Genomic DNA, 20100 nt, shown 5'->3' with positions numbered 1-20100 from the left:
ACTGGGTCTAAGCAGTTTTGGCACTATTATTTTTAACCTACTGGGGCTTTCAATATGGTTACTTTCAAAGGAAATAAAACCAGATGGTAATTGTAGATTAGAGAAAAAGAATGAACTCCCAATTAATTATTAAAATTGACTGTTAATTTTAGGAACTTGCAGCAAATTGTTCACAAAAGAAAATTTAAAGCTACAAGAACATCCAATACTATATTATTTCTCAAATTCCCTCTTCACAAGAGGTAAAAAACATTTTAAATATTGGAGAAATCACATAGAAAAATAAATAACACCAGGTATATACTGAATTGAATCAAAGATCTATTTTCCTTCTTATACCAGAAAATCACAGAAGGAATAAGGTTGGAAGAGACAACCAGCGGGTTTAGTTGGTCCACCGTCCCTGCTTAAGGAATATAGATGCACATACACTAACCCTACAAAATGCTGAATATACATTTGTGTCTGTGATACAAAGATATATATCTCTGTTTCAGTATTAAGGCAGAGTGAAACCAGATTTCCACTCATTTGGAATTTTTTTTAGGGTTAAAAAAATCATTCCTTGCAGTGATGAATTAAAATGTTTCAATGGTTTTCGGCTTTGTATGAATGAGAGAGTAATATCAGTAGTATAAGAGATGCAGAAATGTTCAGACTAGCCCCTAGTTTCATGGGAATCAAAATTGTTGCAAGAGATTGTGTGTCTAGTCCAACTGAGTGAAGACAAAATATTTTACTGCAAAGACAGTAGAAGCTATCACGTCTAGACTATGGAGCAATCAGCTACTCTGACCCTCCATGGTTTCCTTGGTTAGGAAAGGTACTTGGATCCTTTTGACAGCTGGTGAAAATATACATTTCCTTTTCAAGTTTGTTATCTCCCTGTTTTTCTGTTTTTTAACAGAATATCAATATGTGTGGCAGTAGGAAAGGAATATCAAAGTCCTGTTTTACTTTTCTTTTGCATAAAATATCCTCCCCTTCAAAATCATCCATTTCCTCCATGTGTACAGTCAGTTCTGATGCCTTAAGGGACAAAACTGTGATAACCAACACATTTTTCTCCCCTTAGCTGTGTATATTCTACACTGTAAATGAGAAAGGGCTACAGCTCCAGTCTATGCACACCAGCAAGGAAGTTCCTAATGTCCCAGACATACCTTTATGAAACTCAAAGCTTTCTACCTTCAACAGTGTTTTTTTTGTTCTGAGATTGTAATGTCAGATGAATGTAATGACTGGGACAATGCAAAGAATGATATGACCTGGAGCATGGTCTCAGAGTACAGAGTAGATTTTGTACAAAGAAAATGATGAAGAAGTGATAAAGTGGTGATGAGAAAGAAACCTAAGAATATTTGCACTGGGATCAATATAAGGCCCTGCTGTAATATGTTTAGAGATCTGCTTCTATCATAGTATTGTGGTACATGTCAATCATCCAGGGCCTCAGCAGGCACTGGTCACTTAACATCAACAGTAAGGGAGGAAAAAACCACATCAATTAAACTGAATAAAAATATTAAATCCCCAAATATTAAGCATACATCCAATTTGGCAACTCATTTGACTGCCTAAGGCAGTTGGTTTATAGAGTCATGTTCATTCCACTTAATATTATTAACAATTCCCAGGGAAGTACTGCACAGTTACAGTAGCTAGTACATTAATCTTTATCACATGTACAAGAGTGGAAGCTTGGAACAGGATTATGACAACAGAGTGTTTATTCTTTCATCTCCAAACTGATCTCTATGCAGAAAATAATGATCTAATGAGACTACTTACTAACTGAGTATTAACTTCCCTGGGACTAGAAATGCTTTTCTATCAAGTGCTGGGACAAATGTTCTTGTGAGAGTTTTGAGCTCTCAGCCTTTGAACTTCTGCTTCTTCTCTTCCAGTCAATGTGGTTGGGTCACAGGATGCAGAAACTTCATATTCCAGGTTTACACATGCTGTGGGCTAAATTAGTTGTTCTGCATGGAAATAATTCTAAAAGCACAAGTCATCTTCCCCACAGAAACTTTTTGCCTTTCCTCATTAGTGTTGGGATGTTTCCTCTAAAAGCAAGTGACTCTGGATGTACACTCTTTGAGAAAGAGCAAACCCACTATATCTCTCCCTTTTAAGGGAAAGCGAAGCTGAAAGGAATCTAATTGTGTTCACATTCTCAAAGTCTACTTTGTATGTAAGAAGAATATTTGTATCTAAGAATATAAGAGAAGCCAGTACTGGGTCAGATCAAAGGTCCATCCAGCCCAGTGTCTATCTCCAGCAGTGATCAGCACTGGATGGTTAAGGTAAAGAATAGAGCAGGGCATAGATATAATCATCTTTCCCCAAATATTACTCCAGCCTTCAGCAATTTGTAGAACAGGGTCTTCTTGAGCCAGAGGTTATGACTTCATGTTTAAAGGGTCTTAATGGATTTTCTTCCACAGTTATGTTCTATAATTTTCTGAATTGTGAATTCCTGTGGAAATGAATTCCACAGATTCACTAAACATTTTGTGAAGAAGTATGTCCTTTTGTTTGAATCAAAGCTAGACCCTAGTGCGTTTCATTTCTCCTACTCCTAAAACTGGAAATGATACTGAGATATTGTTCAGGTTTTTCTTCCTCACACTGCTCTTTATTATGAAATACTATGAATGATGAAAAAATTCCACATTGCTATTTTATCTACACTTACTCCTCTCTTTTTTTTCCCCCATGCTGAAGAATCCTACTCTATTTAGCCATTTCCTGTGCAGAATTTGGTCATTATAATTTACCACCTAGCTCTTCACTACACAAGATCCTTCAGTAACTGACTCAGCAAACATGTCTAAAGCAGAGACCAAGAAAATCAGCTGACTTGAATCCACCAATTCACAGGAATTATGCTCCACAATGCACAGGGAGAACAAAAGAAGAAATGCACTTTGCTGGTACATTTAATATTATTTTTATATTGATAGGAGCAGATGGGTGTGAATTTGGTTATTGCATCACCCAAAACCTTCCAAGTACAGTTTAACATAGATCTTACGCGGCTTGAACAGAAAGTGATTTTTAGAACCTAATTTAATGGCAGAAGTTCTCTTCTATTGTTCTTTCCACACCACCACCTAAAGCTTAAACATCCCTCCAATGAAATATAGTTTTAGGTAGATGGCCTAATCAAAGGGCATTATGGAAGAATATTCTAGAAATGTAAAAGTATTCTAGGAGATACTGTGATCATTAAAGGAGGACAAATTAATCCCGAAAATTCAGGCACTATGTTGCTGGGGAAATTTCTGAACCTGAAGCACTTGGAAGAGGGGCTGAGAGAGTTCAGGGGTGAAACTTGTCCTGTTTTTTACATCCTTCATTAAACGTTTGCCGTGGGCTCTGTTGATGACAGTCCCTACAGTCTGACCCAGAGAAACTTCTCTACTAAACCCAGGCTGCCATGCTCACTGAGGCAGCCCATGGACAATACACGGCCCATTAAGATCACCTTTCCATGGCTGCTGCAAACGCTGCAGGAGGCTGCGCTCTGCCCGACTTTCCGCTGGGAAAGAGGCGATGCTAGAAAATAGGCGGTGAAGCCAATGCCGCTGGGTGGAAGCCCGCCGAGCTGAGCCCTGCCGGCCGCCAGCAGCCCCATCCCACCCCGCCGCGGCGGCGCGGAGCTCCCAGCCTGCATCCCGGGGTGCCGGGAGCGCCGGGAGGCAGCCGGGCGGGCGGCAGGAGGGCTTAGGACCCAGGGGGACGGCAGTGGAAGGACCCAGGCTTTGGCGCACACGCCTCCTGCCAAAAAAAAAAAAAAAAAAAAAAAAAAAATATCACAGCCCCGTGGAGCTGGCGCTCGCTCATTCAGTTTTCTAGAGAGATCTGAGCCGGAACCCGGGAGCCGGGAGATCTTGTTCGCCCACAGATCAGCAGCAAGGACATCTACAGGGGAAAAATCCCACCCCACGCAGCCCCCCGCCGCCCCACGGCAGCTGCCGGCGCTGTGCAGGTATTTGGATTTGCCTTCTCTCGGGTTGCGCAGGGCGGCTCTCGGCGCTCCCCCCGCCCCGCCGGGCCCGGCATGCGGCGTTTCAGCACCGCCGGGCGGACAGCTCCGGCCCCGGCCGCTCCCGCCCGGCCTCGGCTCCCTGCCTGCTCCCTGCTCCCTGCCCCCTGCCCTGCTTCTCCTTCCTGCCTGCCCGGCTCCCTGCCTGCTCCCTGCCTGCCCTGCTCCCTGCCTGCCCCCCCTGCCGGCTCCCTGCCCGCTCCCCCTTCCTGCCTACCCTGCTCCCCCTTCCTGCCTGCCCTGCTCCCTGCCTTCTCTCCCCTTCCTGCCTGCTCCCCCTTCCTGCCCTGCTCCCTGCCCGCTCTCCCCTCCTGCCTGCCCTGTTCTCCCCTGCCTCCTCCTGACCACCCTGCTCCCCACCGCCTGCTCTGCCTCTTCCCTGTCCTGCTCCCTCTTTCCTTCCAGCCCCATTCCCTCCAGTCTCCTGCCTCCTTCCAGCCAAGCTCTCTGCCTGCTGCCTGCCCTACTCCTTGCCTGCCCAGCCTGCTGCCTGTTTCTCACTGCCTGCCCAGCTGCCTGTCCTGTTCCTCCTGTTCCCTGCCTCCTGCCAGCTCTGGCTGACTTCTGCTTGTCCAGCTCCCTGACTGCCCTACCTCCTGCCTCCCAACATAACTCTCCTGTCTGCCAACCTGCCTCTCCTACATCTGCATCCCTGCTGCCTGTCTGTTCTTTGCCCTGACTGCCTCTTTCTGCTTCTCACTGCCTTCCCTGTGTCTATGTTCCCTGCCTCCACTGCTTGCCTCATGTCTGCCCTACTCTCTGTCTCCTCTGCCTCTTACTTGACCTGCTCCCTCCCTGTCTCCCTATCTTGTTCCCTGCCTCTCTTCTATGCCCTGCTGCCTCTACTTCCCTCACTTCCCCTCCCTCCTCTGCTTCACCTGTCTCCCTTGCCTCTCTTTGCCTTGCTTACTGCTTCCTCTCTCCTATATATCCTGCCTCTTCTTCCTCCGGTGGTCCTTGCCCTGCTTCTCCGATTCTCTTCTCTCTGTCTTCCTCCATCTGCCTTCCCCGTCTACTCTCCTCCCTGCCCCACTCCCTTGCCTCTTTTCCTCCCTGCCTCCATTTCCCCACATTCCTCACTTTCCTGTCCTTTCTTCCCCTCCTGTCTTCTTTCTCCATCACCAGCCTCAATCCTTCCTGCAAGGGAGCTTGGTACTGTAAAAATCAGCTCAGCAGCCCAGGTGCTGGGCAAGGAAGGAAAAAAGCACAAGTTGGAAGGGAAAGTCTAGATCCAATTTGAGACCTGGGAGAGATGAGAGGCATGCAAGCGAAAGGGCTAAAACTGGGAGCCAAGTTAATGAAGTAAGGGCTACAGCCAAACATGTACATACAGGAGCTTTTCAAGCAGCAGCAGATACCTGTTTGCTCTCAGCACATTGATGCCTGTTTTGACCAGTTGCACTCATTCCAAAGATAGAGAAGAGATTAATTAAAGGGAGGGGGGTATGTGCCAGGTCAGTCAATCGTATTGCTTTCCTGGTGGTAAACAGTGATGGGGGCAGGGAAGAAGTGAGGTGAATCACATCTAGCATGTGGGTCCTTTGCTGCAGGAAGTCAAGAATTAAGTTTTGGTCTCTGCAAGGAGTGAGTGTGTTCGTACAGAAAATAAATGCAAAGCAAATAATAGCTGGCGAAACCCCATGCATGCTACTGGCCTGACTTTAATTCTGTTTGCAATGGTTTAATCCTGAGAGGGTGAGGAAGGTCATAGGAGAAAGGGAGTTTCCCCTTTTCAAAATGCTGATTTCTCAATTTTAACAAGCGCTGTGCATAATTAAGTTAAGGAGCAGATGGCTACTCCTTGTCCATCACTAAATAGTGACAGGATTATATTTGGAAGAAAAAATTAAATTACAGAAAGTCTGCTTTCATGAGCTGTCTGAATAATCAGATGATAACATAGATTATCTCCAGTACTAAATGTTAATACAATGCCAACATTTACATGAGATATTATGTAACAGTATTATGCCATGCACTGCACAGCAAAGGTACTGGTTTAATTTTTCCTATAATAAGTCAGATAACCTTGTAGAGATTTTCCTCATTTGCAGTCTGTATCCCGCCTTGAAGTTTACAGGGGCAGCTTGCATTGTCATGTATCTGTGCTGATGATTGTTTTAAGAATTCTGTTGACTCATCTACCTCTAAAAACTATTGAGTATTTTCTAAAAAATAGATGTTTGTAAGGCAAACACAAGACAATGAAAGATACTGCAACCTTTTCAAGAAAATCTTCTTAATTTATTATATCATCATTTATAACTTAAAATCTGTTGCAGAGAGAGGATACTCTGAGTAGCACTGAGTGCTGCTGAGTAGCAGTGTAAGCAGTGCAACTGAATCCAGCAGTGGAGGAACTGCAGAATCCACGCCATAGCAGTGGGTCATAATTCCTTAAACTCTACGTGCCTTGAACACAGACGTCATTTCACTGGAATATGTAACAGCAGCCTCCTCATCTTCCAAAAAAGGCCCGTGTCAGTTAAAATAGTAATGATCAGCCTCATAAAAGGATGGAGAATACTTCCTTCAAAAAGATGTAAACTCATGCAGTTGTTAACTTAAGCATGAAATTATTGAAGCAATTGTGCTATTGCTTAGCAAGTGAGTTTTATTTTCTCTCACAGCCTTGTACTGTAGTGTCTCTCTGGCACAGACACAAACAAGATGTGACAATTGGGTGCTACTAGGTAAACAAAACAAAACAAGAAAATAAGGAAACAACATTAGCCTCTTATAGAGTGGGAAAACTGAATAGAAGTTCACATGGTTTTCATCAGATGAGTTGTAATTCCTTTCCCTCTTGATCTAATGCTACTCCATTGATTTAATTAGAGAATTTCCAAACACTTTAGTGGAATTTTGGTTTGATTTTTTTTTTCCTTCAGTAACATTTATAGAAATAAATTCCTTGAAATATGATATGTTTCTCCACTGAGAAAACAAACTCACACACTATAATAAAGTTATATTAAGCTTTATTTCCACATGTTTGAGAGAAGTTTCTATGTGTTTTGTGTTTGTGCTCACACTTCAGTAGAAATTAGAGGAAATAACCAGAAGGACTGCATTAATTCCTGGGGGCAGAAATCCCTTCCCCTTTCCCCTTTCCCCTTTCCCTTCTCTCCCACAATGATATGCCACAGATGCTTTCCTCTGGCATAACATATAAAGCAGACAGAAATCAGCAGTAATATATCACCATTGCATTTCATATTTTTGAAGGAACATAATTTTCCAAAGTATGGAGTAAAAGAAGTGTAAAATGAGATAAATTTCATGTTATTAAACATGCCGTACTGAATATCTTGTTAATATGTTTTGTTCTTTTTTCTGTATATCTTTACGCAGAGGTTGTAACACAACATTTAGGCATTTTTGGACACCAGTGTTATGATTATGTGCTGTCAGATTTCTACATATAGCTTTTTTTATGAGGCTTGGGAGGGTCAGAATTTATGTTTTGCATGGTGTTAATTTCTGCTGCAAGATGTTTCTATATTACTGGAGGAACTGACCTCTGTCTCATAGTGTTCAGGGTGTTTTTGCATGGTGATGCTTGTACTGTGACTGACAAAGAAGTTCCTCATAAACTGCTGCTTCTTTGGCATGCCACTGGTCAAGCCATAGGTTCCCATAGGGATTTGCAGTTTATCTGTGGCTGGTGAATACTTGCAACTTAAAAACTATGATTTGAACAAAAATTTAACCAAACTCTTGAGATTAAGGCTATTATAGTTAACATTTTTATTTCTGTGTTGTGTAAGTTCCCCTCCTTGGCATGTGGTCCAATTCCTTAATATTCAGGTAGTTAATAAGTTTTGCACATTTTAGGTCAAAAGACAACGGGGCAGTTTTTTAATTTTATGTTTGCTAGACAACCTTGTCTATCTCTCCCCCTGCCTGGTAGCTTGTAGGAATAGCAGGACACCTTCAGGTCAGTGCTGCAGACATGCCTGCCCTACATACTGTGCAGAGAGCAGTGAAGATCAGTTGAGTTTCTTCCATGTTTTGGGCTGTGCCATGGCTGAATTGCCACCACTGGACAATGAGATGTAGCCTGAGGGCAATCTGTAACTAACTCAAACTAGCAAGAAGATTGTAGAATGAGTAGGAATGCATGACGTGTTGTTTTTACTGAACTGAAGGAAATGTTAGTTTTTGTACCTGAGCTGAGAGATTCTACCCTGGGAAAATGTGAGAAACCATCCATTTCCCCACACAGCTGTTACAGTCACAAACATTCACTATTTTCATAATGACAAGAAGCAACAAATCCCTAGAGAAGGTTTACAGGAGCACCAGTACTTGGAGCAGAAAGACTTACAATATTTAACTCATTTCTGTTCATTGGGAGAATCTAGCTCCTTAGAAAAGGCTACAGAGAAGGAGTGGTGAGGCCACAGTTGAGGTATTGGGTCCTCTTCTGGGCTCCTCAGTACAAGGGAGTGAACATATAAGAGAAATCTGATAAAGGGTCAAGGGGATGATGAGGAAAGATTCCCTGGATGTTAACATGTAGGCTTATAGCTCAGGAGAGATGTAGTCTGTTCCCAGCTCTGTGAAATGTGTCCTTTGGGATCTCAGGCAAATCACTCAGGGCTGTGCTTCTCCCCACAATCTGTGGAAGATTCCAGGGTCTCACAGCCAAGGATAAAGAGAGTCAGTTTTGCTCATTGCTCTTTTGAAATTGCTTCATGGAGCTGGGGTAGGTTCCTTTCTAGGTCTGACTACTCCACTTCCAGTGCAGGTTTCTACTAAAGCACCACAAGGCCAAAGGAACCATTTCTATAGGTACAGGTATGGATTCATCCTCTCCTGTCCTTATGGAGCACCCCCTGCTAAGCAGAACATACCCCTAAGAGATTTTCCAGAATTAACATCAAAATATTTTTCAAAAAGAAATTTAATGAGATGACACCCACGCTCTGAGATAAAATCATTCTATATTACCATTTTCCCTCCCTTCCTGCCCACTCCCTTCCTCTTTGGCATGATTTCAGCAGCTAATATCTGTATAAATGCTAGGAGTTAGGAATTATATAATGAGCCAAACCTTAGCAGTGATGCCTCTTAACATCAGATGAGAATGAAATGTTAGTGCCTTCTCAATTTGAAAATTGTGGTAATGAAATTTCACATGGCAGATAGCTTTAGACTGGATGGAAAACATTTGGTAGATTAAGAGACAGCTAAAATCTTTCTGGAACTCCATTGGATGGGGAAGGGCCAAATGGACATGACGTCTTTTAAGAAGCAAGTGATGTTGCAGGGACTGGTAAGTGGGCAGGAACAAAATGATCCAGACAATTGCCATCATCACTGCAGGCAGGTTTTGACCAATTTTCTAGGGCATGCAGTGCAAACAGGGATTGAATGCTGACCCAGAAACTGTCTCGGAAGAGAGAGTAGTAAGGCACATTAAAATCTTTGAATGAAAATGCTTTGTATATTTTAGAAAAGTATTATTTTCATTTTAGTTTGTATAGTAAATATTACTATCATTTTATTATTAACTTTTTTTTTGAGGATTATGCAAAAAATATAAGCTGCTTGTCTGAAAATCGTATCCCACTTGCAGTATGTTATCCATGCTGAACACTCACTGTCCCTTGTCATTCCCTTGCTGGGACTGAAAATGAATCAGCCCAAATTGCATGTGACACCACAATTTTAGTGGAAGTTTCCCTCCTTGTTTTGATTTTAGTATGTTGTGTTTCAAAAGTCTGTAATTTTTTTTTTTTTCATTTAAGGCTGAATTTTCTTCCTTTGGAGGGATGATTTGTTATAAGTGGCTGTGAAAAGACATTAGAAGAGCAAATAGTCCCTTGGGAACAAAGAGTCACAAGATAGAAAAACAGCTGTTGAGACTATAACCACTCTAGTGTGCCAATACACAGCAACAACATTCAAAATAGGAAAAGAAGGCCAGTATCTTCATTTGGAAAAAAACCCCAACCCTGCACCAAACTGAACAAAGATGTAAACATCTAAAAAATTGGCAGATGGATCAGAGCTGTACACAACACTGGAAGAAATTGCCATGTGTGGGAGGAGGTGAAAATGGAAATGAAGCTTCTGTTATATCTTGGGAATCAGAATAAATCAGAGCCATTTGAGAAAGTGCAGTGACAGTTAAACTGGGTAGCTATGGAGCATTAAATTTATTGTCAAGGTTAGCAGTGGGAGAACCAAATCATTCACTGATCTATATTAGGCTCCTTGAAGGCAATGGTGCTAGTGTGGATTGCTAACTTCATGATTTCCCTGTGACTCTGAGAGTGACAAAATTGTTCATACATATTTCAGATTATTTTGCAGTATATAACTTCACACCAATAAAGTATTTTAGTGCAGTCTGTTCCAGGTGATAATCAGGATAATCTATAGATAAGTTTAATCCATGGTTATAGCTCAGCTCACTATCAGAAAACTCTGAAATGCATTTAAAAATTGATCTTCTGATAGAATGAGTATTTGGAAGTTGTTTTTTGGCAACAACATCTGACAAGAAAGGACTGCATCTTCCTCACCTTGGGATAATTCTGAGCATTTAAATTAGTTTAAAACAGTAGGAAATTTTATAAAAATAAGTGGAATAATTTTTGACATTAAAAGGTTGGGGAACCAATAAAAAAGGCCAGACTTTATTTCCTTGGTCAAATATCATTTTCTTCTGGAGCAGACTGCATTTTACCTTTCAAGAATTTGCTTTATTGCCAAAGAAGCATCTTGGTGCAGATGGGAGACAGAGAAGTAGTAGAGGAAGGGACAGTTTTACTTCCATAAACTCCTGGAAAATGGATGAACCGCTGGGAATTGCATGTGTGTATGATTGTTGTCTGCTGCTAATCCTTGGATGCTTTCGAACATATCCAGAGAAGGGACACAAAAAAGATCAGATAGCTGGATCACCTTTCTTGTGACGACAGGCTGAGAGTTGGGGTGGTTCAGCCTGGAGAAGGGAAGGTTCCAGAGAGATCTTACAGCAGCTGTCCAGTATCTAAAGAGGGACTACAAGAAAGATGGTCACAGACTTTTTATTAGAGCCTGTAGTAGGGCAAGGGCTAATATTTTAAACTGAAAGAGGACAGATTCAGACTGGATATAAAGAAGAATTTTTTTTCGTGATGAGGGTGGTGAATGCCTGAAACAAGTTTCTCAGAGAAGTTGTGAATGCTCAAATTTTGGAAGTGTTCAAGGCCAGGTGGAAAGGGGTTTTGAAAAAATTTGATCCAGTGAAAGATGTCCCTGCCCATGACAGGGAGGTTGGACCAGCTGATTCTCAAAGATCCCCTCCAAACTAAAACATTCTGTGATTCCACAATTTTGTGATTCTAAGCCACAGGAATGCTAAAGGTATTATAATTCATACTGGGTCCTAAGCCAGAGCTAATGCAGACCCCAGACAAGCTTCTTTCTTCCAGATCTCTGTTTAAAACGCTTGGGAGAAAAAGTTTCCATACTCTACTCTTGCTGTTAAAAATGAGAGGGACCAATCCTGGCACCAGAGTCCCCTAATGACAGTGTCATCCTTAAATACCACTAGCTCTCCTGAATAGCTCATGGAGGCAATTGTAATTAACTATTATTTATGCAAGAAATTGCTGATCCTACCATAAATTTGAGATCTCAGTCACAAAATATTACCTGGTTTCTCTATGGCCTACTGTAATTTTACATCAATGGAATTCAGTTTATACCATTGGAGCTATTCTAATTGGGTCGAATAAAGGCAAGAGTAAAGCAAATAACTGCAACTTCATTTTTATATAAGGAATCCACCTTTATGTAACTAATTTCTTTAAGAATTGAATAGCCTGCACTCATGGACGACCCCTCAAATTGTGGGGACTTGTTTTCTGGAATCTTTTGCACTCCATAGTGCCTTTTCAAAGCCCTCTTTTCTCCCAGCTCTGCCTTTCCTCAAGTTTTCCCATGCTGATCAATCATCAGATACTCTGCTCTGCAGGTAGCTCTTTTCAACTCCAGCTCCACAGTGAATGCAGAAAGAGGATGCTTAATGAACTCTCCTTTGTGTCACCCACAAAAAGTCCAATTCATATTGCTGTTAAATGGAAAGCTTATCTCCCACCACAAATGTTCTTAAAGCAAATATGCAGAAACACTCTGTATTTAAATTTTGGGATTTCATCCTGGGGCTGCGCTGTGGCATCTAAAATGAAGTTTTTTATCAATAACATGCAAGGTCACAAAGCAGGGAACTGAGGCATCCCTTGAGCTCATTGACTTCCAGGTCCTGCAACATAACTTTGAGCAAATCTGGGACCAAGAAATGCTTTGGCTGCTGCTCTCCCCTTTGTTTGATCTGAGAATGCTGAACCCAGGGGAGTAGCTGAATGAAATGGTTGTTTTGCTATAAATAATTCATAACTTTCCAAACAGCTTTCTTCAAATACAAAAAGTATGTCTTTTACTGAGGGATTTCCTTTAAATTTTTAAAACCCATTTTTCTTTTTCAGAAATTACAGAGATCTGTTAAGCCGGGGGGTGGGGTGGTTTGCTTGTCTGTTTCTGTGATGGCTGAAAAATTGTACGGATCTTGATCTTTCCTCACACACATATCACATTGTAACAGACCTTGATCTTATTTCACACAAGTGTAGCTACCCAGACTTCGATGACAGCCTCTTGCTAATTATGTCACTGAAATGTAAGAGATTCACTGTACCATTTTGCTCATACATAACAGCTTAAGCAGATTTTCTTCTAACACTTGTAAAAACAAATTCTAGGTAAAGTACCTAAAATCAAAATGAAATTCAGAACTAGGTATTCAGGAAAGCTACAATATAGTGAAAAAAGGAATTCTGAATAAAATACATCCCTTTTCAACTAAAATACCAACCCTGCCAAAATGGATACATCAAGAACCTTATTTGTGGGAAATTTCTCACTCAATATGAAGACATATTGAGTCTCAATGGGAAAAATTTCCAGTGAATTTCTAAAAAGTAGAAATTATCCATGGTATTGGTGGAGTTTTGGGTTTTTAAAAAATCAGTTTTACAATCAGCTCAGGGCCTTTTTCAAGGAGAGCTACAAGCTGATAGTACAGGTAATAAAACCAAATCAAGCAGTTGTTTTACTTAGTATGATGAGGGTAATTTGGTCTACTTATGAAGCTAAAATGTTGCTCCTGTTGATGGTGGAAAATAAATTACTATATTTTTGCTGTTATCATCCTTGGCTACAAGTTAGGGATGCTGCAACTCCCACACTTCTGTAAGACAACTTTGAAAAGTGTATTCTAATAGCAAGTTGATACAGCTTAGTATTAATTGCCAATAAATCAGATTGCTTTTCTGAAAGCCTGAAAACATATATTCAAGATGCTAGTGACTGCTTTATCTTAAATGCACCCATTCTGAAATTATGTGACTTGAATCCTCCTACACAAAGAAATTTTATTGCTAAATAAATTCAGAAATGCATTCCTACAAGCTTTATATACACATTTAATCTTTCTTTTATATATTTTCTTTTTCTTTCAGTCAGTGGTGGAATAAACAACACTTTCCTTTGGATGGATTATAGTACGTGTGAACTGTCTGTTACTCTGAAAGAATAAGAAAGCCCTTTTCTTTTACTTGTTAAAAATCAGCTTGATAGCAAAAAGCATCTGAATGGCTCACGCTCACATCAGACCATCAATTGAATGGGATCAGCACTTCTACTAAAATATCCGAAGTTAAGGATTTGGAAAAGAGGTTTTTGCAGAGATGACCCATTTACAAGCTGGACTTAGTCCAGAGACTATAGAGAAAGCTCGTCTGGAACTGAATGAAAACCCAGACATTTTGCACCAGGATATCCAGCAAGTCAGGGACATGATCATTACGCGGCCCGACATTGGGTTTTTACGTACAGATGATGCCTTCATCTTGAGATTTCTCCGAGCCAGAAAGTTTCACCAAACGGAGGCCTTCAGACTGCTGGCTCAGTACTTCCAATACCGCCAATTAAACCTGGATATGTTCAAAAACTTCAAGGCTGATGATCCAGGAATCAAACGGGCTCTGACAGACGGGTTTCCGGGAGTACTGGAAAATCGCGATCACTGTGGCAGGAAGATTCTTCTGCTTTTTGCAGCCAACTGGGATCAGAGTAGGTAAATGTAGATAGCGTCCTTATCTTTTTACACACACTCACACCCAACTCGTAATGGAATATTTGTGGCCATCTTTGAAGCAGCAAGGCTATTTTGAGCAAAAGTATTTTGTAACCATATCTCCATTACACTATAACTTCCATCTCATCTGATCACCTGTCAGTCCTCATTCTTAGGGCACAGGGCCATTGAGAGTTAAGGCTATATCAGTGTGTCACATGAGTAGCTCATGTCCAGGTTTTTTAAAGAAATATTCCCAAATTTTAGGCAGATAAAGTTTTTTGGTTTTGTTTTTGTGGTACGTACATTATTTGTACAAAATGTCTATCATGCAATTACGTCAGCTGTGTCATGGATCAGCCAAACAGGTTGGTGCAGAATAAACTGACAATATTTATTCTATCTTCAAAGTTTCCAACAGATTGCTTGTTTGTTTGTTTGTTTGAACCATTTTGGGAATTGCAGCCTCTGCTCTATTTCCACAAAATGCATTGAGATTTCTACACACACTGGTGGCTCTGTGTTGTTAGTCCGATAAATGGGAGAGTCACACAAAGCATATTTTCTGTTCAGGCCATTTCTTTACAGAATGGTATGAACAAAGATATCTCCTAGCCATTATTATAAAATAATGTCCTTAAATGTTAATATGATTAGCCAGCTTTCACTACCTCCTTGAAGTGGTACAGAGAAAAGGGGCTAGTCCAGGAATATCATGTTCACATTGTCCTCATCTTTGTAAGTTATTCCATTCCATTTTCTCTGACTTCATGGTGAAATGGAGAAGTGTAATCAGCTGTAGGTTTACCATGTGTTCTGTTGAATCTTGATAAACATCATATGAAAGAACAAAATTCGGATTCAGGTTTTAAGTACCACCAGTTCTGATGATTTCCAGGTAGGATTTTGTCTTGTCATGGTCTAAAGTTTTTGATGAAAATGTCTTATCCTTAGGAGTCAATAGATTGGAGTTTTGATTTTACATTATAGAAATTATTAGAGAACAATACACATATGCCTGCAATTTTTCATGGCTTTTGTTTTCTGGGAAATCCTTACATCACCATGTGAAAAGCAGAGTTCAGAAGTGTTTCTGATTTTCATTTGCATGTGAATAAATGTACAGAAAATGACAGAGAAGTGTAAGCTTGCATAATCAAACATATTTAGTGAAATGGTGAACTGAGGGCAGTAATAAAAGTCCTATTACCTACAAACAGGCCAGCAGTTTATCTCCTGTCTTTTTGAACTGCAAGTTTGCCTTTCTTTCAACCACAAAACTCTTCTGTTAGCAATTGGCCTGAAAGGAAAGATGAATGTACAGGTATCTGGAATTAATGGAAAGCATCAGCTTTAGAGGACAGAAGCACAGTAGCACAGTGGAACTGCTGGTTGCATTAAGGGATTTAGGTATTACATAGAGCCAGCTTTGGGTTTCTGATCCTTCAACAAAATGAATCTTTGTGATTAACCTTGTACATCAGGTCCTGCTCTTGGAAAGCTGGGAGTGCTGGTGTCTAAGGCTCCTGCAATGAAACTTTGAAATATTCATTATTTGACTGAATATTTGGCTCATATTTTCTCCAAGACCTTTAATATGCATCAGACCTTTAATATGCATCCATGTATGCGTGTGTATGTGTCTGTGTATGTCTGCATGTGCAAAAACCAAAGCGACCCTGCATATTTCTGAAAATATAATTTTCTCTTTCAAGGAAGAAAAGCTGAGGCAAATAGCACAGGATGTACTTTCCTAAGAACCCCCAGTGACATTAAAAATCATGTGCAAATTTTACTTCAGTTCAGCTACTGAACCTCATATCTTCTATGGATTCAGATGAAAAGAAGTGGTTTTTTCTGTGGGCTTTTGTGGCACTCTGGGTGCAACAGGGATTTGGGACAGGATTTGGGCTGTGAGTAAATGGATATCCTCCTCCTTTTTTGCTGTCTAAAAGCATCAACAAGAGGAAAAGCTGTTAAGGAGAAGGAAATGGTGAGTGCAGTGTCCTATTAAGCAGCATGCGAGCAAGTTATTGACCAGAAGAAACACAAATTTTACACAGAAGTTCAAAAAGGCATTGTGCACATCTTACTGAAATGTGTCTTGGGCAACCTTTCTGCAGATGTGTCTTCAGTAATAGCAAGGTGTTCAGAAGCTCACATTTCAGCTGAATGCTAATGGAATTGGCTGTAATGTTGACATGCAAGAATAAGAACTCATCCTTCAGCCTGTCCTTCCTAACTTTAATCTCATTTGCCACTGGCTGTGCCTTCTCTTTTTTATGATCAAATTCTAACTTATGAGGGATTGTTTATAAAGAAATTATAATTTTTAAAGGGTCTGTTAAAATCAGAATAGCTATAGTCCATAAACTGATTTTCAGTCCAGACACCCTTACCATTTATGCACCTGCGAGTATGGTTGCTGTTGGCACATGTTAAATAGGCAGAAGAAACCTTGAAACTTTCTGTGCTTATAAATGTATTGATTTTTACCAGGAAATGTCATTATTTTGTAATATGACTGCTTGGACAAATCAGATCCAAGATGTTTCTAAGGTATTCCCTGTATCAAAGATAGAATTTCCATGTAAGCTTTTAGATACATTTGTAATTTCAGTCACCAGAGTGCAGCTTATAGACCTGACATTTCTAGCAAACTAGGTTTTAATTTCCAGTCTCATTGTTTCCAGCTACAGCTTCAATCTGCTAGATCATTTTGGGTTAAATGTACCACAAAACCAGCTTCCCATGTTTGTACTTTTGTGTCCTGACCACGTCACATTTAACCTATTTTTGAGTTCACTGGGGAGGTAGCACTGTAGGGTAAGTCACTGCCAGGCAGCAAGAAGATTCTGCATTAATGACTCTGTAGCTGAGGGTCTTGTGTTCACCTTCAGCCACAGGGAAAGTAAAACAGCTAACACCCTTTTCCTCAAGGGAAAAAACAACTGTGTGTTGCCCACAAGGTAAAGAACACACCTCTGAGCAGTCAGCACAGCAAAGATAATGTTCTGCATAGCAACCCACTAGATTAATGTATTGCAATACATTTAAGATACCCAAGCTTAAACAGTTTTAACTTACTCTCAGAATTGGAGAGATTTTCCAGGTTTAAAATACATTTCATCATTCTTTTCTGGACTGTTCCTGTCATTTTAGTATTATTGTTAAGGTGCAGGTGGATGGACTAAATAAAATTTTTCACTAATAAATCATCAAGTGATAATCCTATCTCATCTGTTCAGTAGTTTCATCCTTTTAGATACAAGATTGTCACTCTGTTCTTAACTACTCCATCCCATTTTGAGCTCATGTTCAGCTCAAATTTTCTTTCAAGTCAGTTTCCTAAAATACAAATGCCACTGGCAAATGTGTCATACATTCTCATCCATAATGTGGGCACAGTCTCGCATGTGATTCACGCTCTTGTGCAGAGCTAAACAAGTCCTGCTCCCCAGTTATCATTTCAAGAAGTTTGTGACATCTGCAAAGTTCACTGGCAAGAATTTTATTTTTGTTTCCACATAGTTCAAAAATACAGTGATGATTGTTTTGACCAAAACCTCTTTGATGACAGGGAAAAAACACAAGGGATGATAATTCTTATCGCCAAATCACTAGCTGAGATTTATCACAGTTCCAGAGTTGGACTAATTTAGCATGTTCTGCATAGGTTTGACTTCTCTCCATTGTTCAGGCAGATTTCTTAAAGATGATGTCATCACTTTCTCTCTAGGTCCTGCATAGTATATTTTGGATCTGTTAGTTAAAGTTAACACATATTCAGTACCTTCATGTTCACTTATTCAATACTGAATAAATGAAAATGAGCAGATGAATAGAAAATAAAGAGATCAGATAAGTTCCATAGTGAAGGAGAAAAAACCTGTTAAGTTATATTACTGTAAACTAGTACAGGGGAGGGACATTTTTCACTTTGATCGGAACTCAAGGTGTGAACTCACCTGAAACCCACAAAGACTTTACTTACACCAGCTCTTACAGAGCACATTATTTTGAATGCAAATTTGTGCAGCAATAAAGACCGATAAGGACGTCAAACTGATCATGCAATGAAATTTTTTTATTGAATAGTTTGCATGATAAAAAATTCCAGTTTGTAAAACAAACAAATGCATACACACAGTTTTGATGAGACCTGAACAAGGATTTAATGTTAAAAAAAAAGTTCCATGTGCTGGAATACAAATACACTTTCTCTCCCTTTTTTGTTTCCTCATTCTTACCAAATCTGAGCCCTCACTCCTCTGATCCACCTGTAGTGAATCTGAGGCTTTTAAAGAAGTTGGGTAAGAGGGTCTTCTCAGCTGTTGGATTGAGGAAAGCCTTCAGCAACTTCCACAGCTGTTCCTATGTCTACTACTGTATTCTAATACAAGCTGCTTATACAGCAAGGAGATGGAGCTTTGGGTGAACAAGTAATTCAGCAGAAGGTGTTCATTAATCTTCCAAGCAAAAGTGTTTCTTTCAAGGTTGTTCAGCCAATGTAAAATTTATTTTTGTGTAGACAGCCAGAAGAATACTCTGCAAATAGGGCTTGGGGTAGGGAGCAGAATGTTTTCCATAATTTTTTTTTTCAGTGAGATGGTAATTAATTTCTGTCTTCATGTCTGTGCCTTAGAAACTGTCACATAGCTCCAAAAATTCTGTGAGTCAGACAGAGGAAACCTGCTGCTTTGTTTATAACATACAATCCCAAGTCAACTGCTAGCCATAAACTGTCTTTTATTACCCAGGGAATCTCAAATGCCAGATACTTACTATTCTGTAGGACAGTGTACTCAGGCTAAAAGGAAAGGAAATATTCTGACACAGAGGTAAACCAACAGCTATAAATATTTTAAAGGATCATAATAAACCCCAAGTATGTCCTTCCTGAGAATGCTCAAATTGGTGTAATTAACAAGGATATTATCATCAGCAGATTTTTGGTATAAAAGAATACATCTCAAGTGTTGATTGTTCTAATATATTTCAAGCATAGTCTCAGATGCTTAAGAGAATATGAGGGAATAAACATCTGCTGAGACTGATTTATAGTCACAGGCAAACTGTGGCAATAATTCAGCCTCATGTCTGTTTATCATGAGAGATTGCAGCTGAAGTGCAGCCAGCCCTAACACCATAATGATTTTTACACATCAAATCTTTGGGTTTGGTTAGGAGATAGTGATTCTGTGTTGGGAGATGCTTACAGTAATAGAGATTGACATTGTGGTTCAAGCACTGCATTGACCAATAAAAAGCTTATAAGCATGATGCACAGAAAAAAAAAAATCTTATATTACTTAGCTGGTCTGAAATGGTAGCAGAATTCAGGATAGTAGTGGAAAGCAGCATAGCATAAGCATAATACTCATTTAGAAGAGTAACAGATGTGCAAATTAAATGTTGGACAAAGAAGAAAAGAAGAAGCTCCGTCTTGAAATGTTTTAATTTGCTTGCAGGCAGCAACTTAATTCAGTTAGTACCATTTATTATGGAAGCCATATTTGGGAAGGCAATTGTAGCCCCTCTGAATGACAGCAGGATGACATGCACAAATGAGAATCGTGTGTTGTGCTGCAAAGGGAGTCCAAGAAGACAGAGAAAATGTCTGAAAAAAGAGAAAGAAAAACAACAGCTGGGAAAGTTATGAAGCATATGTTGAAGAATTAGAAAAGCCTGACTGGAAAAAAAAAATCCATGGAGAGAGATTGGCAATCAAACACGTTTTGAGAGGGAAGAGGTGACTGGGTGGTGTTGGGCTGAGGGCTGACTGAAGGGCTGTGAAGGACAGTGCCTGGAGGTGAGAAACACAGTTGCAGGAGCTTGCCCCCAGAATAACACAGGAAAATGTAGGGCAGACTGGAAAGTGGCTCTGTTTCACCTTCCTCCTGTGGATGAAAGA

The 20100-nt window shown here is 40.2% G+C and overlaps 1 protein-coding gene across 2 annotated transcripts in view; it reads left to right on the top strand.

Annotated features, from left to right (window-relative positions):
* The first annotated feature begins 3565 nt into the window (after window positions 1-3565).
* The window catches only part of CLVS1 (clavesin 1), a 99213-nt gene continuing 82678 nt past the window's right edge, over window positions 3566-20100 (top strand). The window contains exons 1-2 of one of the 2 annotated variants that reach the window (XM_039702993.1): window positions 3566-3994; window positions 13574-14186. In XM_039702993.1, coding sequence (XP_039558927.1) covers window positions 13798-14186 — 389 coding nt within the window. In that variant the 5' untranslated portion in view covers window positions 3566-3994; window positions 13574-13797. Of the gene's footprint in view, window positions 3995-13569; window positions 14187-20100 lie in introns of both variants that reach the window. The other variant, XM_039702992.1, reaches the window with a different exon arrangement.

Source organism: Passer montanus, unplaced genomic scaffold, assembly GCF_014805655.1.
Source record: "Passer montanus isolate IOZ18808 unplaced genomic scaffold, ASM1480565v1 scaffold16, whole genome shotgun sequence".
NCBI classification, from domain to species: domain Eukaryota; kingdom Metazoa; phylum Chordata; class Aves; order Passeriformes; family Passeridae; genus Passer; species Passer montanus.
This window is presented reverse-complemented; position numbering and strand designations above follow the sequence as displayed.